We start from the raw sequence: 23,469 nt of genomic DNA, 5'->3' as shown, positions 1-23,469 counted from the left end.
TCAAAATGCTTAGTGTTCATGTGAAGAAGGTACAAAGTCCATGGGCTTGAAAATACTGAGGGGGATTATTTCACTTGCTCTGTGAGTAGCTCCGTTTATAAGAGTCACTTGGTTCTTCGATGTGATTAATACAATGTAACTATCATAATGCCAAAATTATGAGTTACCTTTTATTGAGCACTCCACATACGTTAGGTTTTGTGTTACTTGTTTATGTATCTTATTTCATTTGATCTGCTTAACAGAGGGTAGGTATCTTTTTATTTTCAGATGAGGAAACGGAGTCTTTCAAATATTAAGTGATTAAGTACATGGTGGAATTTGTATATGAAAACCCGACCGGTCTGAATTGAAAGCTCATATTATAATGCTGTGTTACATCACACACCAACATAAATTGTCACCCTCTCCATTTCCAATTGGAAAAAGACTTAACCCATTTTGGTGTCAAGAGGTCACTTTAACTTCACACAAAATGAACCATTTCTGATGGCAGATGTGCACGACTTGCCTTCATCTCAATCAAGAAGGAAGAAAAAGGGAAAGGAAAAAACTAGAACAAAAGCAAAGCCTGAGAGGAGAACCATGCAACAGCCTGAACTCTAAACAAAATCTCTGCCATCTTTTGAAATCTGCGTGTGAGCAAAGGCTCTGATTCTGTCTGAATCACAATCTTCTCATCCAGGAAAAAAGATGATGATGCAGGTCTCTGCTTCACCCTGGGATGGGCACTGCCATCTTCCTAGTCTTATTGTCCATTCTTGGGCATACTTGGCCAGCAGGTATTTTTCCCATTTAAACTTTCTACTGGAAAGAGCATGGGCGGGGGGACACAATTATACCGCACCCTTATTTTCCATGGAGCACTGAATCCTTCTCAACATCTGATATAACGGAATTACTTTTCTATGTATCTGACCTATGCCGCATGCAGCTCTTGGAGAGAAGGAAGCGGTCCTCATTTAATTTCTCTCTTTACATACCTCCCCCCCCCCCCCCGCATAAAAAATAAAAGAAGTGGATCGCACAAATATACTCTCGACAAACACTGAATGGGAGAGAAGGCATGAGTCATGATTGTTTATTTCATCCCATTAAACGTATGGTATTATTTAACCTAATCACTTTGATATGTCATTAAGAAGTAGCTTTTTTCTCAGAATTAGGATAGATGCACTGTGATCCACATTCCTAAAAAGGCTGTTTTACTGGAAGAATTCAGGAAGAGATATGTATCTTCAGGACAAGGAACCAGTTAGAGAAAGAGAACAACACATTTTTTTTTTTCTCTTCAAGTCAAGAAAAATCCAGTTCTGGAGTTGTGTCTACATCAAAGTGAGTCAAATTGAGCAGCTCCCTCCCTCTTCATTTTAGCTTCTTTGAAGGAATTGCCCTACCAGATGCGAACTGGGACCACAAAGCTAGACGTTTTATCTTGGGATTTGAGTTGCACAGGCTTGGGTACCAACTTCATTTAAATGCCAATACCCTCCTTAGGATCAACTCTTGTTCTCCCAGAAGCTCTCTTTTCAGAGATCAGTGTAGTCTAAATTCCTTAACAGAGCGGAGAGAGGTTTTAGAGTCAGAAGCACTTGAATTTAAATCGTCTGCCTTCTGCCTTGACCAGCTATGTCAAGTCTTCCTTGGAACATAGTGAAATGATACTTAACCAGCAAGGCTGCTGAGTGAGATGGTGCAGGTAATATTTTAGTGTATAGTTTGGCAATAATACATGGTCAGTAAATCCGAATTTTGATGAGGGCGCTGGGACACAATAAACGGAGGGGAAGGGATTTGAAATTCTGGCCACTTGGCCAGTAGTGGGTAGAAAAGCGCTCCTGGTTGAGACAAGGCCCCATCATAAATAACCCAGTTCCTCATTAGGAGGCGCTCTCTCTTGTCATTTAATGAACTACATTATCCTTGTTAAAGACGGCGGGTTCTCATGCACTGTTAAGTCACTCTTGGTCTTAAAGGACTTTTGCACCTTAATATGGAACTTTTCTAATTAATCCCGTAACTGGTAGTTTTCAGGTCAACCAAAGCGTACACGGAGGGTTTTCAGATGGTTGGAAAGAGCGGGACTTGGCGCGCTCAGGTACGAGCTCTGGACTGAACTCCCCCCGTGGGCCTTGGAGCGGCCGTGTTCTCAGCCGGCAGCCGGGGTTTAGTTTCCACTTCCTCCCGGCGGCCCTCCGCGCCCCGGGGAGGTGGGGCTGCTCTCCGCGCGTGGTTTTGGGGTAGTAACCTCTCCCGGGGCGGCCTCCCGCCTCCACCCACAGCGGCGGCCGTGACGTCACGGACACGGCTGGGTCCCCGCCCGGCCTATAAAGCGGCAGGTGCGCGCCGCGCCTCCGGAATGCTCGCACACCTTGTGCCTGCGCCCGAGTCGGAGCCGAGAGACCCAGAGGCGAGCTCTAGGGGCTCCTCCAAGCTCCCGAGCCCGGCCGGGCAGCGAGCACCGCCGCACACTCCCCCTCGTCCCCTCTCTCTTCCACCACCTCCTTTTCCAGCTGCAACTCCCGGCCGAGTTGCCCCAGAGACCGCGACGCCGCCGCGCCCAGGGACCAATGAGAGCCCCGCTGCCGCCGCCGGCGCCCGTGGTGCTGTCGCTCCTGCTGCTCGGCTCAGGTAAGGACATCCCGGCTCTGAGTCTCCCGCCACGGCGGGCACCACCCTTCCCGAGAGAGGCGTCCGAGGAGCTCCGTCCCGGAGCTCACTGCCGGGGAGGAGGAGTAGAGCGCACAGGTGTCTCTGACGTTCCAGGCCGGGAAGAGGGTGCGGGACAGTCTCCGAAGTTTTGCTTTAGTCCAGCCGCAGGAGACCTCAAAGATCCTGGGATCCAGATCCTTCCTCCTGCAGATAGAGAAACCGAGTTCAGGCAGGTGAAGTGACTTCCGCAGATCTTAAGAGCAGTTAAGCCCTGGACCCAGAGCGCTTGCCTCCTGCCTAAATTCTCCATCTCCTCCGTCTAGTGATTCTATCTTGACCTTCCTAGAGGGCCTCACGCACGACGTTCCAGGGAGAAGCCATAGCTCCACGCTGATGCTGTCTTAGTGAGATCTACAAGACAGAGCAGGGACTTGCAGCTTGAGGCCCCAAATCTCACCCAGGCCCCAGTTTCTTCCCCATGTAGGAACAAGGATAATGAAATAGTGACAATGAGAGTCATTATTATCAAATATCATTTATACGGTTTTACATTCATATACGTGATCCTTTAAAAAATGTGAACACATGTTGAGAAAGTCTGATATTTCGATCCAGAGCCTGTGCATCCCAATGGGACATTCTGGCAAACACGAATGCCCCTGGCATGTGAGGTGATGGGAATATCCAGACAATATAAAATACCTGTTAAGTAATTAGAGTAACGTGCCTATCTGGCAGTGTTACTTGATGTGAAAAGTAGCGTAGATCATCTGTGAAAAAGAAAACCTTGATGAAAGCAGCTCTGTAAATTGGAACAGCTGAGTTTGCTTGTTGGCAAAATGTGAAGATGCTTTCATAAGTGACTCAATCCCAAACAATAGCACATGTGCAATAACTGCTTTGATATCAGAAGACAAACATTTCTCCTGAACACAGCTGCCTGGTGAGAAGGCCACTCAGCTTTACCTTTTCTTTTCTTCCGTTGTTCTTTCTCCCACAGCCCATTATGCTGCTGGATTGGATGTCAATGACACCTACTCTGGGAAAGGGGAGCCATTTTCTGGGGACCACAGCGCTGACGGATTGGAGGTTACCCAGAAAAGTGGGATGTCCTCAGGAAGTGAGATTTCCCCTGTGAGTGAAACGCCTTCTAGCAGGGAACTGTCCTCGGGGATCGACTATGACTATGCAGAAGAGTATGATAACGAACCTCAAATATCTAGCTATATCGTAGATGATTCAGTCCGAGGTGAGTGGAGGAGAAGGCCAAAACACAGCCTCTCAGATGTGTGTTTGCATGAGCAAAGCCAGTCCCTGCATCTTTGGGTGGTTTTCTTGTGTGTGTGTCTGTTGCATACCCCGTGGGTAAGCTACAGCCTGAGACCAAAGAGCTTTGTGTGGGCACATCTGATATGTCCAGAGCGCTAACAAATGTTTTATGTCTATTAAGTTTACTTCACAAGTGGGGATTGTTATCATTTTACAGATGTGATAACTGAAGTGCAAGGTTGTTTTGCCCCAGGTTCCACAGCCAGCAAGCAGTTGAGCCAGAATGAGAACTCCAGTGTTGGACTCCGCATCCTCTGCTCTTTCCCACGGGACCACATGACCCCCACGCTGAGCGACGGGCCAGGCGTAGACATCCGCCAGTCCTCAGCTCTTACATCCATTCTGCACTGCCATGCTTCTTGAAATACCCGCATTTTAAAACAAATAAGGGAACAGAAAGTAATGGGAAAAGGAGCAGTTGGACTTTAGCCTTTAAGTACCAGGTGCTGAAAAGCTGGTGATTCTAAAACAACAATAACAGAAGCAGCAGCAGCAGCAGCAGCAGCAGCAGCAATAATAGTACAACCTTCTAGAAATATTAAAGAAGGACAAATATGCATGGATTTCAAATGGCTAAAATCATGATTTAACCCCAAATCCCATGTGTTAGTTAAATAATAGTGACCCATAGTTTTGTTCTCTCGTGCTGTTATCTGATCTTTAAAAAAAAAAAAAATTTGCTTAAGGTGAAGAGGACCAAAGTAAGATATAAGTATTGTTCATTACCCTCCTATTACTTTGAAGTTTCGGGGATGATCAGGTCATTAGTAAATCAGCTCTAAATATCCTAGGAACATTCATTATGGAGGCAGGATGTAATGCCCCTTCTCTCCTGACCTAGTTTCCCTGACTTCTCCCCCTCTGGCTCCCAGACCTGAAGAAGGGACAGAAGGTGATAGCACAGGGACAGTGACAGGGTTGAGCAGCAGGTGGGAAAAGCTTCAGAGAGCACGCTACTTCATACTCTTTGTTTAGTAACTTGTGCTTTTATGTAAGGTGGGGAAGAGATCCGCTTATACTTCTTATTTTTGGAGAAAAGATTAGAAACTGTTCTCCCGAAGAGGTTTCAAGTTGTTAACATTTGAAAAGGCCAAATCAGTTGTTAGCAGTGAAACTGACTAGTGCATGATGAAATAGTGAAACCAGTGGTTGAACTCCTTGGAAAGGCTGTGGAGCCCAGGGGGTTGATGGGTGTTAGAGCTCTTCAGCATAGTGACGATTTGTCTCTGTCTGCAATTTGTAATATATCTGATAATGTGCAGTACTATGCATTTAAAACGTTTCTATTGGGGAACTGACTCTAACTCACGGTATTTTTTACCATCAAAGTTTCAATAGAAAAATTGTGTAACTGGTTAAACATTGCTCCTAATTTGACTATTATTAATGTTATAATAACCTGCTGAAATATTCATAATATTTATTTGTTGCTTCCTTAATCACAAGGTTCTATCTTTGATACCCTTCCCTATATTTCTAATATTTTCTATTTAATGGACCATTATGCAGGACCATTATGAGTAATGGTATTATGATACTGTGGTATTTTCCTCTTTGCCCTGGACTCTGTTTACTAAATGCTTGCTGTTCAGGTATTAGTATAACAAAATGCACAGCTCCAATGTAAAAACTCCTTCCTATATTTAGCATGTGGGTATACTATACCCTGCATAGTTATAACACGGAACCGATGCTCCTGTAGACCTGGAGTTAAGATCAGTGAGTCTCTGAAGCATCACGTACAAATATTTCCAATTCTTATTTTTCAAACAGATTGACCACAAAAATTAGCCCCATGGAACTAATTATAACCCATTGTCATCTGGGAGTTGGAGAAATTGATTAATTCTAATGTGTAATTCTCAGATTTTTCCCACTCTCAAGTAATACACAGTAATGCCCAATTATGGTAGTGATCACAAGACTGAAATAAGTAAGTAAAATCAACAAATATACTATAGTCTCAGTTTAATCTGTGGCATTGACCTATCCAAGAGAAAACATAGAGTGGGAATGACAGGCTTTGAAACCCCAACACTGTCATATTCTAGCCGCATGTCCTTGGACATGTTACTTGTCTTCACTCAACTCCAGTGTCTTCCATATCAGCTGTATAGCAATACATTCACCTGTGACCTGGCTTTAATCAGATTCATGCTCATTACCAGGAACTTAGCATGTATAAGAAATTCAAGAAATGTGTAAGATATTTCATGGATTCTTTTAGACAGGTAATAGTATTATCAATAATAATAAGAGCGGTACAAAAAAATTAAAAATACATTTCTAAGCTAATAAAATAACAAGGAGGCTCAGATGGTTAAGTGCCACACCATACAGATATTCTCTTTAACCAATTATTATATATGAATTGTGTTGAATAATAAGAAAAGTATGGTCATTGTCCCCATGAGCTCTCACTGCTAAGACTTCTTTCTCTTATGTCTCCAAACAATTTTCAAGATGAAGAGAGATTGTTGTCAATAAATCTTTTTTTTTTTTTCAGTTGAACAGGTAGTTAAGCCCATGAAAAACAAAACAGAAAGTGAAAAGACTTCAGATAAACCCAAAAGAAAGAAAAAAGGAGGCAAAAGTGGAAAAAATAGAAGAAACAGAAAGAAGAAAAATCCGTGTGATGCAGAATTCCAGAATTTCTGTATTCATGGAGAATGCAAATACATAGAGAACCTGGAAGCTGTAACATGCAAGTAAGTCTTCCTAAATTATATGGAAATCTGTATTTATAACACCACATCTGAAACTCCTTGATGCAGAAAGCCATTTATTTTTCCTACATATAAACCAAGTGTCTGTAACATTTTTCTTAAAGGACCAGCTGAAAAATACTTCAGGCTTCCTTGATCAGGCTTATGTATGTACTTACAGAACCAATTAAAATGTAACCATTTAAAAATGTAAAAACTATCGTTGGCTTGCAACTGTAAAAAACCTGGCAAATGGCCAGAATTGACCTATGGGCTATAGTTTGCTGATCCCTGGTATAAATATATTCATGATAACATATTTACAAACTGTTTAAAAAAAAAAAAAGCCTAAATGTACTCTTCACATAATCCTCCTTCCCCCTCAAAGCCACTAACACATTAAATGATAGTGGAATGTATTAGCTGCATAACAAGTCACTGAACTCATCAGCTGGTCATAAAAGGAGCACAAAGAATGAAAAGGTGTGTCTTCTTGGAATATCACACCCAAACTAATCTCAACTTGTTCTTATACTAATAGATCTTTGGCTTGAGTGCATTGTGTCTCATGATTTTGAAATACAAATAGATAGCATGACTTTTTTTTTTTTTTTTTTTTTGAGTGTTACAACTAAATGCCTATTGATGACCTGGAAAGTAAACTTAAAATATATGGACTGTTTTCAGTTATTACTGTAGTTTTTGAATGTGGACTATTTACAGATGCCATCAGGATTACTTTGGCGAACGGTGCGGGGAAAAGTCCATGAAGACTCACAGCATGGTTGACAGTGATTTATCAAAAATTGCTTTAGCCTCCATAGCTGCCTTTGTGTCTGCGGTGAGCTTCACAGCCATTGCTGTTGTCATCACAATCCAGTAAGTACTGCATAACCTACACATTCTCACTAAAATAATGCCAGGTTGATTTTTTTTTTTTCAATACTCCTATCCCAATGTCCTATATCCTATTTTAGATGACTTATTCTATCAGTGGCATGTGATCTTTGCTCATATCTTTACACTTCATTTACAAAGATCACAGATTCTAGTAAAAAATCATATTACTTTGGCCACCACAGAAACTTAATATGTAAGGCCGGTTTTCAAACACCCTATAGACATTTTTTGAACTTAAAAATCGATGACTTTCTTTCATGTCATACCTCCACTCATGGCTACCTGCAAGTCCCAGAGTGTTGGTAGCGACGCTGAACATCTTTAAGCATAAGGAAGCCTCCCAGAGGAGGCTAATTAAGGCCTGGTTCACAGCAGGTTGTTAGAGAGTCTGCTTTGGCATTAAAAAAAATAAATAAATAAATAAAAATAAATAAATAAATAAATAAATCACAAAGAGCTTCAAACCAGTAGCCAAGAAAAGCTCTATCCTCTGCTTCTAGTAAAATGCAAAATTCTAAGTTAGATATCACAGCATGGTACTGATTTACCTAGAGCTTATGCCAGTTTTATAATTGTCAAAGGTGATATGGGAACTCAATTACTAAAACAAAACAAAATTTTCCTCCATATGGCATGGCGTAGGAAGCAGGGACAATTCCATTACTGTTCTACTCCTGCAGTATCTGTCCTGTCCTCACAATAACAGATCACCACACTTCACTTCATGACCAATGAATGTTAGAAGTAGACTGTTCTTGGTAGTAGGCACTGGTGTGTATGTCAAAATGGCATTGTCTGTCAAACAGAAGTCAGTGAATTAAGGAAGTTGGGGGAGGGTGTGAATGGCTCTGTAATGACTCATGTGCTACTCGAGCTTGGGAAAAGCAATAGACTCATTATTCTAATTTTAGGTCTTGGTAAATTACTTTAACAACTGGATTGTGTGCATGATCTACCACTCCTGCCATTCAGGAAACAAGGGGTTATCTTCTGCCATTGTTTACTATTATTTTAAATGCAGATCAGACAATGATAAAAAGGAACATTTAAAAAAAAAACTGTTTTATGATGCACATAGAGTTTGATGTGTGGTTTAAATTTGTTTTGCACACCCTGGAAATTATTTTGATCTGTTAATACCTCAAGCCAGATATGCAAATACCTCAAGCCAGACGAATCATGATTGTTTGACATAGAAGGATAGAAGGAAAAAAATAGCCAGTTCCAGATGATGTTTTGAAAGAATTATTCAAACTTGGGATCATTCAGGGTGAAATATTTAATTATCCTTCAGAAAGGCATGGAAAAACTTTTTGTCATGTTGGCACTCTTAAAACTAAGTAGTGACTTTTCTCCTTTTCTATCATATTCTTGTGTTTGACACATAAACAGCAGCCAAAGCTGCATTTTGCTGTCTTTTCCATAATTGATTTTTTTTCCTCAAACATCATGACAAAGATCTTATGATTTTAGGAGTAATGTTTGGTAGATAGATTAGAGACCTATTAAAAATATAATTTCTTGTATGACACCAAGACATTTTTAAATGATTGAATTTTACTAGAGAGTAACAATGAATAAAACCAAAAGGACGTATTTATTATATATAGAAATAAAGAAAACCCAACTTGTTTTATAAGCTTCTGTGAAAAAATTCTGATCATTTAAATTAGTTGATACAAATGTAAAGTGCTTTGTGAGAAAACTATACCATCTTCTTCTTCCTCTAACTGTACATACACCTGGGCTAAGGGTTGAGGAAAAAAGGAAAGAATGAGGTTTTGCCATTTGCAACAACATGAATGAACCTAGAGGGTATTATGCTAAGGGAAATTAGACAAAGAAACATACCATATGATTTCACTTATATGTGAAATCTGAAAAAAAAAAACAAATGCTTAAACAAATAAACAAAAAGCAGAAATAGACCCATAAACACACAGAACAAAATGATGGTTGTCAGAGGGGAGAGGGTGGGAGGATGGGCAAAATGGTTGAAGGGGAGTGGGAGATACAGGCTTCCAGTTATGGAATGGATAAGTCATGGGAATAAAAAGCACAGTATAGGGAATATAGTAATGATATTGTAATGGTGTTGTATGGTGACAGATGGTAGCTACACTTGTGGTGAGTATAGTATAATGTATAGATTTATTGAATTGCTATAATATACATCTGAAACTAATGTAACATTGAGTGTCAACTATAAAAACCCACACGTATAAATGTGTTCCATGCCTTCTGAAAGTTTGTGTCTCAAGGGGTATCTATTTAAATCTCAGTAATCTGGGAATATGTTTATATAAAGTCACCATGAACATCCCCTTAAAAAGAATGGTAGTAGTATTTTTTAGCAAGCTGTAAGTTCTGATTTGGAATAGAATACAGTGTAATAGCCTATCAGGACTCACAAAAAGGAATTCCCTGTACTCATGAAAACTCCAGTCAGTCTATAGATGAATAGAACTTTGATGACCGTGGAATATCTTGTTTTCTCAAGGCTTCGAAAACGATACTTCAGGGAATATGAAGGAGAAGTTGAAGAACGAAAGAAACTTCGACAAGAAAATGGAAATGTGCATGCCATAGCGTAACTGAAGATAATATGACAGGTTTGAGTTTTAAAAGATAACTATAGATGATATCTTATAATTTTGAAAAATATAACATCTGTTATCTCATGTGAAGAAAGTAATAGTTCTTAATTATGAATACACTATGAACATTGGCTACGTTGAAGTCTTAATCTTTGAGCATGAGATGGAGTTCAACAGAGAGAAAGAACTACTACAAAGGATGTAAAGATGAGGCAGACACAAACCCTCTTCTCAGAGAAGTTAGCATTTAGTAGATAGAAAATAGTATAAGGAATCAGAATGCTAGGGCGAGTAAAAAATATGTGTCATATAAAAGGAATATGAGGAGTTTCCAGTGAAGGAGAGGAAGTCCTGTGGATCATGTGTAGGGAGCTGGAAAGGATGTCATATATAGGGTGGCATTGGAAGTGAACCTCCAAGGACTGATGAGATTGGGACAAGCAGTTATGAAGGAGGAGGAAGATTAATACCGTAAAATGGGCTGGGTCACTTTAGAAACTTTGGACAAATGGCTTAGTTCAAATGGGTGTTGAGGAGAGAAAGTTGGAATAAGGTTGAGCTCACATGGTGGAGAGCCAAGTCAGGTGTGTGACTACAACTCTGAGGAAGTGGAGGGAGCAGGCTGAACATCCTTTTAAAGAAAGGAAGGGGGTAGGCGCCTGGATTACTCAGTTGGTTAAGCATCTGACTCTCGATCTCCATCCTCTCACGTCATGATCTCAGGGCTGTGAGACTGAGCCCCTCATTGAACTCCACACTGAGCATGGAGCCTGCTTAAAATTCTCCCTCTGTACCTTCCTCACCTCCAAAAAAAGCAAAGTAGGAAGGGAAAAGGGGTAAAAATTGAGAGATAGTTTGGGTAAGAGATATATTTTAGTTCTTATTTTTAAGGTTTTGTTTTTTGTTTTTTGGTTTTTTTGGTAAAGAGGCAAAGCTAAGCATATTGTAGGGAAAAGTAAGGAGCTATGGAGAGGAATATTTAATTAATAACTAAAATGGACAGCTAATGAAGCAAACTTCCAGAGGAAAAGCAGACAACAAGATCAAGGACACATTTAAAGTTGGTCAGAGGAGGAGGTCCATTTCCTTAGACATTCAGGAAAGATGTTCCATCCTTAAGTCATTGATTCGCTACCTTCAGTGGGTTTAAGAATTTCTTGAGATGCTGGTTATGTATGCACATTCCTAAGCCAAACCCTAAATCTACTAAATCCACTATCTCCCTTTTTATAGAACACCACAGATGCTTGGAGAAACACTGCATTTAGCTTTGGTTAAGTGCAAGTATTTCGTTCTGAGCCTGTTACAGAATTGGCTCAGTAACTCCTGAAATGGATAATTACTGATGCAATGCTGTGTTCAGTACTTATTGCATCAACATTTATTATAATTTTGGCTTAATGTGCTGAAGCTAAGACCACTGACATGAAGAAAGGTAGATTTTTGGTTATTTAGTGCAACTGAGATTTCTCAAGGAAGATCTGAGATGATTTTTGTAAAAGGAATATGCTGTGTTGGCACATAGTGGCTGCCATTAGCTGGTAGCTACTATTATTATGCCCTTGGTACTAATTATCCTAAATTAACTGTATATCACAAATACACCGAGCCATTTAATCTTTCTTTTTAATTATGTCCACTGCATAGATTTGGTTAGGAAAACTGCTTCCCATGAGTGTTGTTGTTTTTTATTAAGTGGAATTTGACAAACCAGCTCTCTACCTGAGTAGGCATCCAACCAAAGCTGGTGTGAGAGACGGACTCAGGTCGAAGTGGTAGTTTATCTCTGAAGAGCTTTTAGCATTTTTTAGAAGACATTCTAAATTGACAGAAATTATGATTCCTGATTTTTTTTATATTTTCTTAAAACTATATTGAAATCGAGCTTTATCTCTAATATTTTTATTTTCCTTTTGACTAGGGTATCGGATCGGAGTCACTGCCAAGTTACAACCACGAGTGATGAGTTGGTTCCTCTTTTCGGTGGATCATAAAAAAAAACAGAACCTTTTTGTTCTGTTGGTTTTAAACTTTCAGTTGTCACTTTTTATGCTAAGTTCTTATTTCTGTACATAAAGTTGCATGGAGATAAAAAAGTATTTTTTCAAGTTGTAAATAATTTATTTAATATTTAATGGAAGTGTATTTATTTTACAGCTTATTAAACTTTTTTAAGCAAAGAGATTGAGAGTTTGAATATTAGTTTTGAGATTTCAAGACTCTAGGGTATCTTTCTCCTAAAGCCTTGATGATCATTTTGAAAGAAGTTCCTACACCTTTTTTTCTGGTATTTATGTTGATCTTCAAAACTTATTTCTTTTCCTAGAAAACACTCTTCATGGAAAATTATAAACTTGAGTAGTTTAGTCCTCCCACAAACACTAATATCTAAACCGGCCTTATTCCTTGTAGAACTTATTCCAAGTCCTCGTAGTTTGAAAACTTCTAAAGTCAACATGTGGCACTGCCTCTCTGTCACAGTAGACACACATATTATGAAAGAGAGAAAATCCACTGCCCAGCATCATCATCACCACAAACAAGAAAAAGACAAGAATAAGTTTGAAGATTACAAATATGGCATTTCAAAAGTACCAGGAAGTGTTTAGAGACTTCTTTCTCTAATATCATGACATGAATGTACAAAGCATCTAAAACCCACTCCTCCTTTTCCTCCCTTTGCTACTATTATTTTTACATGATTTTAACCAAATCCATGTGCATTTGTGCTGAGTGTTCTTTCAAGAACGTGAATTCCCTGGAATGACCCACTGTTTGGTTCCCAGCTGACCAACAAAGTTACCTGCATACAAAGCGAAACAAGCCAAGCTATATAATGTATGGGGAATATTTTTGAGGAAATTAGCCAATATTAAGTGTAATTCCAGCAATCATCTCACTGAATTTTATAAATGAAAGGTGCCTTAAGGATCAAGAGTTCCATTTCTCTCTAGGATATCATTCTCCAATCCTTGTCTAGTGGTCATCCAACCAACCAATTACTAGTTTCACCTGCACATTATCACATGAATTTAAGATGTCTAAATGCCCGGGCCTCCCTCCCAGAGCTTCCGATTTAAATGAACTGGTTTAGGTCATTGGTATGTGGATTTTTAAAAGGTCTCCAGATAGTTCCTACATGCAGCCAGTATTGAGAACCTCTGATCCTGCTTGAACATCTTCAGTACACATTTTCCTCAACCTCATTCACTAAATAGTTATGGTGGATGATTCCAGTATAGTGCTGGGGATACAAGACAGAAAAACCCTGACTTGGAGACATTTGCCACCCAGTTGGTGGGAAGGGGTATGTTTTGTCAATGCAGTGCAATAAGTAACTAGGTGAGGTGTGTACCAGGGACTCATGGGAGACCAGGGAGCTGTCACCTACCCTGGCCAGAATGAGTTAGGGAGGGCTTTCTAGGGAGATGCTAGCTGAGAAGATCCTTGAAGGATGAGTGGGAATTATGTGGAGATCATTACAGGGGCAAGCAAAATTACCAAGTCATCAAACAGTATGACCCAAAAGAAAAATACATAAAATAGTTCAGTATTACTGAAACAGGAAGTGTGAAGTCAACAGAGGCTGCAAAGGCAGCTGGAGTGGTGAGGACAGGGTCACATGGGGCCTTTAATATATACTGCAGGCCATGAGGAATCATTCCAGCCCGTTGGTCAAGGGTAGAAACATGATCAGATTTGCATTCCAATTAAGTTATAAGGCAACAATGTGGGGAGGGGTTTGAGCCAAAGCCAAAGGTCAAAAGATTGGCTTGGAAGCATTTGAATGAACACCTGAAGCTGAGAAGGAGGGAAAGAGAAACTCAACATGTATCTGAAGGTTTGTAATAGATTAAAAATGTGAAAGCAAGGCTAACTGTTATAAAACAAGACTGTGGGTAATGAGATAGCAAGGGAACTGAAAAAATCGAAGATTACCTTCAAGTTCCTGGCTTTGGTAGCTAGGTGGATGGTGATGCAATTTTAAATAGGTAATCTCTGTAAGTATATTGAATATCCTAGATAGGAAGCATGTTTTTTTAATTTATCCTTGACTGAAAAATAGTTCTCTATTTTGTAAAGACATCCTTTCTAATTTGTATTGGATTTATGGGAAAATAAGGACCAGCCCAGCCAATTATTCAACTGAATCAACCATAGTCTTTACTTCACAACTAAGATTGAGTATATGAGGGGAAAAATCTGCATGCGTGATAATGAATTCAGCTTTGGATCTGTTGAATTGGAGATGCCAAGAGATATCTACTCAGCAGTTTGATAAACAAATCTAAAGGTCAGTGAGTGGAAGAATTTATATTGGGAGTTGTCAAAATATGTATGGTAACTGAAGCCACAGAAGTGGCCAAGATTACCAAAGGAGGCTATAAAGAGTCCAAAGAAAATATATTTATATTGACAAATCTCACCAGTCATCACTACACAAGTGTATAGAAAAGCCAGGCAACTATAGCCACTGTGAAGGTTCTAGGCACTTGCCAGCTTATCCCCTGTACTTTTCTAGCTCTTAAAAAGTTTATTAAACCATTATAAATAGTGGAGTAGAAGGAAAGAAAAAAAAAAACTTACTCTTTCATAATAAAAATAATCTTAAATTTCTTGAGGACACAGATACACCATGGATTATTCTAAGTGCTTTGCACATAGTCACTCATCAAATCCTGATATCCTTAAAAAGTAAGTACATTTACAGGTAAGTTAAGTAAGGCTCAGGGCACCTGGCTGGCTGGCTCAGTTGATGGAGCATGCAACTCTTGATCTTGGGGTTGTGAGTTTGAGCCAACATTGGGTATAGACCTTACTTAAAATAAAACACTTTTTAAAAATAAAAAATAAGTTAAAAAATAATAAAGGTTCAGAGAGATTAAGTAACTTTTCTATGGCAGCTGGTAAATGATAGAGTCAGACTTTCTGACTCCAGAGTGGGCCCATTTTAACTACTTTCTCTACTACTTCCTAGTCAGAGATTTATTTTAGGTTTAAAGAGTGTTATCTGCATATCAATTTTAGCATGGTTTAAAATTCCCACTCATAAGAAATCTGGTTTATTTCCTCAAGACTCAGATGACTCCTTTATCTACCTCTGCTGCCTTCACAAAACATCCTAGTCTACAAACTCCCTCATGATACATAGAATACACACCTTAGAATTAGCCCACTACAGGGGTAAGAAAGCTGGATTTTTTCCATAAACCCATAAATTTTATTCATAAATTTAAAAATCAGTAAAGAGTTGCTTCTGGGGTAGAGAATATTAATTCCCTGGAACTTCTGGCTAGCTTCATGTGTAAGCAAGATGAACTCCAGTGGTCGGAGGAAGTCCTCAGGCAATGAGATACAGGAGGGTGGTAGCTAGGGCTGTTATACTTAGAAACAGAAATGACTTAGGATTTGTAGGTGGGGTACAATGAGCATCTGCTAAAGTGGCTGGTTTGTTGCTGAACAATTTAACTCTTATTTCTTGACTATGTTGTTATTCATTCAATAAACAATTATAAATAATTATTAAACTCAACTATGTACAAGGCAAACATAGATTACTAAAAAACAACATCTCATATGTCCTAAGAAAAGTATTTACAAAGTTAACAACAGAAGGGAAATGGCAAAGTCAAAGATTTAAATAGTGCCAACCTAGATAATAATCCTATCAATAATTAATAATTCACTTTGTCAGATGGATCTAAACTTTATGAGGTATGATTGAAGTAATGACACTGGTTTTCTTCCATGGTTTAGAAACCAATCACATTACTCAGTAGTACCTCATGCAAATACACTCACATTAATTTCTAACCCTTTAAATTATACATGTATACTATGTTTGTTTAATCATTAATAAGTATTTATTGAACATCTACTATAAGTATAATGATGCTTTTCACAGTGCGACCCAAATTTCTTTCTAATATCTCTGGGTAAACTGATTATGTCATCAGCTTTTCTGGGTGTGTATGTGTGTGCATGCTGGTGGTGAGGTCATTGGCAGCTTGAGTTATAAAGTTAAAATGCAATACAATTAGAAAACTTGAAAAAGATCGCAAAAAACTACTATATGCCCAGACTCTAACATAATATAAAATCTTTTGAGTTAAAAATCATCTTTAAAAAAGTTACAAAATACTTAGAACTGAATAAAAATGTTTTGTCAAAATGTGTGAGGCACAGCTAAAATAGTACTTGGACAACTTGTTGATTTAAAGATATTTGTCAGAAAGCAAGATGGGCTTGAAAGGAAAACAACTTAAGCTAAACATTTAACTCAAAATTTAGAAAAAGGCCAATAGAATAAGCCCAAGAAGATTAGAAGGAAGTATTTAAAATAAGGGAAGGGATAAATGACAAAGATTATTGGAAAACAAAGCCAAAAGGTTATTCTTTGGAAATACTAGTAAGATAGGCCTCTGTTAAAATGGGTCAAAATAAAAAGATGTATAAAAATATATATATTTTATATATAAAGATATGTATATGTAATATATAAAAATAAGCATAGATATAAAAATTCAAAAGCATGTTTAAAAATTTCATTATGATGGCACCTGTGTGGCTCCGTTGGTTAAGCATTATCTGACTGTTGGCTTTGGCTCAGGTCCTGATCTCAGGGTTGTGAGATTGAGCCCAGTGTGGAGCCTGCTTAAGATTCTCTCTCTCCCTCTCACTGTGCCCCTCCTCCCCCACTCATGCATGCTTTCTCTATAAAAATAAATAAACAAATGAATGAATGAATGAATAAACCTATAAAAATGTGCATCATGAACATATAGTTTTTTGTCAGGAATGCAAGGATGGTTCAACACCAGAAAGTCTATCATTGTTATATTAAAAAAAAAGTAAAAAATATTAGAAATTAAAATACAGTTAAAAAGCATTTTTAAAATTTTTATTTTATTTGAATCCAGTATGGTTAAAACCTTTTTTTTTTTTTTAATTAAAGGCAGAGAAACTGATTTATACTTTAAAATAATTTTAGGGGCACCTGGGTGGCTCAGTGGGTTAAGCCTCTGCCTTCAGTTCAGGTCATGATCTCAGGGTCCTGGGATCAAGCCCCACATTGGGCTTTCTCCTCAGCAGGGAGCCTGCTTTCCCCCCTCTCTCTGCCTGCCTCTCTGCCTACTTGTGATCTGTCTGTCTGTCAAATAAATAAATAAAATCTTTAAAAAAATTTTAGAACTAGGAATAGGATACTTCCTGAGCTTGATAAAAGCTATATATGAGAAGTAATGACAGAATTTATACTTAGTAACAGATCTATAGATTCTTTCCTTTTAAAATTAGGAATAAGACAAGGATGTCCATCATCACTACCACTAACTACTGTTTAACATAGTATAAAAATTCTGACTAAAGTTGTAAGAAAAGGAACAGAAGAAGCGTAAGAATTTGTAAAAGAGAAGTAAATCTTTTCTTGTTCACAAATAATATGATTGATAGTCTACCTAGAGTAACCACAAAGTTAATATGCCAATTATTAGAATTTATAAGATAATTTCATGGGATCGCCAGATATAATATAAATTTTCCAAATTCATAGTTTTTTCTTTAATGACAAATTAGCTCGATCTTAAAATAAAAAAATTAAGTAGGACTCACAATTGTTAGCAAACTATACATGTGTATATACATATGTATGTGTTATTTATAAGTACATAGGATTTTAAAATTAGGTATGTGTTAAAAGAAAACAAATCTGTCATGGAGAGAGTATCTTCGACTTTAGAATGTAGAGGCTAATTTTCTTCCCAAATAATCTTTAAATTCAACAAAATGCTAATCAAAATTCCAGCTGGGTGTTTTGAGGGACTCCGTACATCATATTCTAAATTTGCATGGGAAAATAATAGTTCATGAAAACCTGCCATTTTGAACAAAGAAAGAGATAAAGAAGCTTTGTATATAAAGACATATACAATGTTAAGTAGTAAAACAGTGTGGTTCTTGACTGAGTATGGACATGAGTATGAACAAACGGACCAACTTAACAACACCGAGAGCTCAGAGACAACTAATTATGGGATAAAAACCCCACTATAAATTAGTAAGGAAAATACTGACTGCTTAGCAAATGTTGTAGGAAAAAAAAGGTCTTCGAATGTGGAGAAAAATAAAATCAGATGATTACTTTACATCGTAGCTAAAGGTGGACCCCGCAAAGATGAAACACCTGAATGTGAAATGCAACCCTATCAAGTGAAAACAAAATAATGCGAGAAAATACACTTGTGACTTAAGGTTCGGAAGGATTTAAGCCAAATCCCACAGTTTAAAGACAGGAAGAGGAAAACTGCTTTTTTGAGTATGTCAGAATTAGGGAGTTCTGTTAAAAGAAAAATGCCATGGGTGAATTCGAGAGATAGTTGACAGAATTATAGAAGAAATGGGCAATGTCTGAAACCAAAAAGAGATTCTAACATGCAAGAAATGACTAAAAATTAACAAGAAATTACAAGACCTTCAACTTAATGGGGGAAAGGATATGAGCAAAGAATTCCCAGAATCTGAAATGTAAGTAAGTGACTAATAAGTATGTGATCTGGACTAGTGCTAGCCCATATGTTGCCTTGCTGCAAATCAGCAAAAGTCAGCCTTTTCTGCAGCTAGTTCATAGTCATGCCAGTGCATGCAGGACATGGCTGGGATCTTAGTCCCACTCCCGCTCCCACTCCCGTTCTGCACTGGGGACACTCTGTAACTATAAATGCACATTCAAACATCATGGTGCTGACTAGAAAGATATGCTCGAACTTACTTGAAATGACAGAAAAACAAAACGTAGGGTATCCCTTGATACCCTCAGATTTGCAAAAATAGATCATGTTGGCAGAAGCTTGTGGACGTAGAGACCCTTAAACATTACTGACTGGAGGTTAGCCTGGAGGTTACCCTCATGATGACGGTAATTAATCAAATTAAAGGTAAATATGCCCCATTGCCCAAGGCGAACATATCCCTGGGACAGGTAGGCTCACAAAGGGACTTGCCTGAGGATGTTTGTTGCAGTGTTGTTTACAATAGTGGTGAATTAGAGGCAGTCTAGTGTCTATTACTGATACCACAAAGGTCTAACGTGCTGAGTACAAACTGGAAAACAGTATCAGCCATCAGAAACAGAGGAGGTATATTCGGAGTAACATGAATAGATTTTTTTTAAATGTTAAAATTTTAAAAAGTGGTACTGAAGCAAGTTAGAAATAAACCAAGATTGATTCGTATTTCTTTATGTTAATTAGCACACATTTTACAAAAGTCACAAATTACTAATATTAAGTAACACTTTAAGTAAATATAAAAAAGGAAGGCCACATAAAACACATCACAACGGTCACCTAATGGTGAGGAAAGGGTGCTGGGAGCAGAGGGATGGCAAGGAAGGTATTGAGAATTAACTAAATAAAACAACAGGAAGTCTGAGAAGTATGTTTAATTTAAGCTTCTAACCCTACGGTCAAAACAAACAAACAAACAAAACCAAACACAACAAGCAGTAGAAAAAAACATGTGCATAAAATGATGACAAGTAAATGAAGTTAATAACTATGAGGTTTAAATTGTGATTAAATTATGGGCGTGGGGGAAGGTGTTGTAGACCGTAGAAGGCTTCACTGAAGTGATGGTGTCATTTAGCTGATACCTGAAGACTGAGAGGGACCTGCGTGAGAAGCATGGGACAGGTGGCAAATAAGACAATGATGTGAGAAGGTCCCCCTTGGAGGAGCTGTGGTAAGAAGGGAGTGAGGGAGGGAAGGCAGGGCCGGATCTGCCACAAGGCATTGGAGTTTAGGTTCCTGCATGAATACGAGAGGAAGCCATGGATTGACTTAAAAGCGAAAAGTCTCAGGGTTTGATCAGCGCACCATGTTGCTGTGTGGAGAATGGACTGGAAGAGGACAGGGAAGAGCCAGAGAGATCCGCGGGGGCGATGGCTCTTTCTGGGGGCGGGGCAGGAGATAAAGGGAGCTTGACTGAAGACGGTGGTGGTGACAGTGGAGAGAACTAGACACTGCTGGGAGAACATGAAAGACAGCCTACAGGACAGAGAATTTGGAGAAAGTAGTCACTCTAGTTATGGGTCTAAATCTTACCCACAAAAAATAGAATTACAGTTTTCTCCTGCTCTCCAAAAGTAGAGATGAAAACTTTCATTACCTCAAATAGCATATACCAAAGATACAAGTACCATTAATTTACATGGAAAAAAATTTTTTTAACTAAAACAGTTGACAATCTTGTTTTCATATTTCACAATACAAATGAAAATTGCCTTTTTTTTTAGTCCTGCCACTCCCTTGCCAAAACTATTTTTGCTTTGATAGGAAGGGGGAGCAAGTCTTCCCTGTCTTGCTATGAGAAGACATCTAGAGTCACAGTACCATCATCTCCTGGTAAAGAAGAACAAGTAATATAAAATGGATATAAAGAGGTTCCTCCCCCTCCTTACATGTCTGGTCAAGTCCTGGCTGGATGGGGCACCCTCATGGGACAGGCAGGAGTCATGGGACGGGTGGGAGGTCTCATCACGGTGGGGAGGGGTGCAGACATTATTGGCATGTGGCCTTCCTTAGATGGCCTCATTCCAGGAGCAGGTCCCACTGGCATGATCCCAGGAAGATGAGGGCCTATCACTGACATCATGGCAGGGGTCCCCATTTTAGGTGCTGGCATCATAACGGGGTGAGGAGGCCCGGGGAGACTGCGGGGAGGTGGGATCAATGCCCCACAGGAGGAGAAGCCAGCAATGGAGTAGGAGGTATCTTTCTTGTAAAAGGCAAGAAGTCTGCTCCTGCATCCATTTCTGATAGCAGCCTTTCGCGTTCTTTGGGTTTCCCCCAACGGCAGCGTGCCTTTCTCACAGATGTGGTGTCATGGGTGAGGCGTGGGTCACAGCAGTCACAATAAAGCTTAGACATGTTGCACAAAATAAATCGAAAGCACCCCAGATGTTCACAGATAAGTTAAAAACTCTGGTGGCTTGTGGCTGGCTGCTGAAATGCGGAGCCCCATTGGGGGTAGGAGCTTGGCAGAGCTGCTCAGGGTCGCCCTCCTTCTATAATGGCTCAGTACAAAATAAATACTGAACGCTGCTTTCCCTTTTTGCCTTTTGCCCTATTGGGGAAAATCCGTTTCCTATTTCTCTTAATTAATGCAAACTGGTACTAAACTAGTTCTTTCTAAATAGCCAAGGGGTATAACCCAAACTTTCGAAAAGCAGGGGCTACCCACACTCAGTTACTCTAGAGAAAATGCAATATTTCTATTGCTCCAATCCCTTAAGGGTTGACTTGATTTAATGCCAGTAAGTAATACCTGAAAACTAACAGTCCCATTGCTGCCACTGAATTCCTGGATCTCAGTCTATGAAATCATTTAAGCTGAATCTGTATTTGACTCCATGGCGGTAGGTAGTGGTGAAATGTGCCTCATCGGCAGAGGCTGGACTGTGACCATTCGTGTTTCTTCCAGTGTTAAGTGGCATTCATTCTATGAGAAAAGCAGAAATCTATTTAACCAACTAAAATGTGAGAAAATATTGCTAAAGCCTAACACAGTGAAAACATTAATACTATCATTAGTAGAGTCAGAATGGATAGAATCAGGTCTCAAATACTTTCTTGAAGGCACTGAGCTTGAATTATTTTCTGAAAAATAACTTTAGAGAAGTGTGTAATCATTGTTGAAATTCAAGGAGGAAAATAATAACTATCACCCCAAATGCCACCAACTGGAAATAACACTTCTAATACTCTGGTGTAAATTCTTCCAAACATTTTATCGACATGTATCTGTTATCTAAGAAAAATTTTTCCATACATATCATACTGTTTTGAAAATTCTATTTCATTGAGCAATGTATTATAAATATCCCTTCTATATCATTAAATAGTATTCTATTATGTAACTCTTAATGCTGGAGAGTATCTCACCATTTAGCCAATCCCTAAACACTTTATGGATAATTTTGAAAGTGGAACTTGGGGGACACGGGATGGGTAAGACTTTATATACATATTTAAAAATTTATGGCATATGCTGTAAAATTGTATGGATAGGGAGAGAAGGTTGGAAGGATCTCTTACTGGGCAAAATCCAAAGCCTTAGCAAGTAACAACTAAATTTAATTGTTACCTTGTACCAAAGAAGGTTTAAGCACTTTCCAGATATGCATTCACTTATTCCCTATAGCAACCCTCTTAAATATTAACTGCTCATGTCATACAGGAAGGCATGAAGTTTTCGTCACTTGCTCAAGGCCACACGAGTGATGGATCTAGGAATGGAATGCAGGGGTCAGGCTCCAGGCCTACCCTCTTAGCTACCGTGCTGTGCTATCTTAGGCATGGTATCAGAAGGGGTAAAGGCCAGACATTAGCAGCCTCACCTGCGGAGAGACCAAAGGTTACACTGACTGAGCTGCCCGAATTTACTTCTGTAGGGCTCAGTGAAGAGTGGATTCTGGATGACGTATATCCCAGCACGTCCCAGGAACCCATATTCCCATGCCACATTTGCACAAAGGCAAAAGGACTCCCCCTTAGTATTGGATTATTTCTGCTTTCCCACCCCGTCTTACTTAACTTTCCCTCAAATAAGATGCATGACTTTGCCTGGTGGATTAGTAATCAGGAACAATCTAATGGGCCAGGGTCAGCAGAAAGTGGGGTCACTGCCTTGCAGAGGACCAGCCTTACCCCTACTCTCTTTCTTCTTCTTGAATGACTGTGAGCAAGCAAGCTAAAACATCATGGTTAGGTCTATTCTTCACTGTTCTTTACCATGAATTTGTTGGTCCCAACTTGGCTACATTTAATCCATTCTCAGTTGGGTAGGGCCTGCAGATAGGAGGAGTCATTGAAACCCCAAAGCTCCAGCCATTCTAGTTGGCTGATTTTTTTTTTTTTTTTTTTTTTTTATTGTGGGTCTAACCTCGGGATCATTGGGATCACAAAATCCTTTGAAAATAAGTGAAAGCTTTCCCCACTCATTTATACTTGTTTTGTTGTTTCCAGTTATAAGAGCCCACAGATTCCCTGAAGCTCATTCCCTAGCCACTGAAGAGGATTAGAAACTTTGGAGTAAAAATGCCTTAACAGATTCTATATACCTTGATTTTTTTTTTCTTGTTCTTTTTCTTTTTAAAACCCTCTAATGCTCAAAACTTGTTTACTATTCTCAAAGACTCAGCTCCAGTTCTGGGAATTTGTAAGCAAATAACAACACCCTTAATCCTAGCCTTAACCTTCCTGCTGAACTCAGGAATGCTTGGTGGAACT

General features: G+C 39.0%; 1 protein-coding gene and 1 pseudogene across 1 annotated transcript; one reads left to right on the top strand and one right to left on the bottom strand.

Annotated features, from left to right (window-relative positions):
• The first annotated feature begins 21 nt into the window (after positions 1 to 21).
• Positions 22 to 12,276, top strand: AREG (amphiregulin). The gene is made up of 8 exons (XM_032840342.1): positions 22 to 81; positions 2,028 to 2,098; positions 2,514 to 2,631; positions 3,653 to 3,901; positions 6,488 to 6,689; positions 7,410 to 7,565; positions 10,087 to 10,198; positions 12,106 to 12,276. The coding sequence occupies exons 2-7, from the start codon at positions 2,066 to 2,068 to the stop codon at positions 10,178 to 10,180; spliced, it is 852 nt and encodes a 283-aa protein (XP_032696233.1). The 5' UTR covers positions 22 to 81; positions 2,028 to 2,065; the 3' UTR covers positions 10,181 to 10,198; positions 12,106 to 12,276.
• An 8,371-nt stretch (positions 12,277 to 20,647) lies between these two features.
• LOC116854169 lies at positions 20,648 to 21,108 on the bottom strand (annotated as a pseudogene).
• Positions 21,109 to 23,469: the final 2,361 nt, after the last annotated feature.

This window comes from Lontra canadensis, unplaced genomic scaffold (assembly GCF_010015895.1).
Source record: "Lontra canadensis isolate GAN:19392208 unplaced genomic scaffold, GSC_riverotter_1.0 scaffold1, whole genome shotgun sequence".
In the NCBI taxonomy this organism is placed as follows: Eukaryota; Metazoa; Chordata; class Mammalia; order Carnivora; family Mustelidae; genus Lontra; species Lontra canadensis.
This window is presented reverse-complemented; position numbering and strand designations above follow the sequence as displayed.

Bases quoted from the DNA above. Each gene is read 5' to 3' on its own strand.
- AREG (XM_032840342.1), top strand. From the start codon at position 2,066: ATGGTTGGAAAGAGCGGGACTTGGCGCGCTCAG. The intron at 2,099-2,513 runs GTACGAGCTCTG...CTCCTTTTCCAG, and splicing joins GCGGGACTTGGCGCGCTCAG to CTGCAACTCCCGGCCGAGTT. The intron at 2,632-3,652 runs GTAAGGACATCC...TTTCTCCCACAG, and splicing joins GCTCCTGCTGCTCGGCTCAG to CCCATTATGCTGCTGGATTG.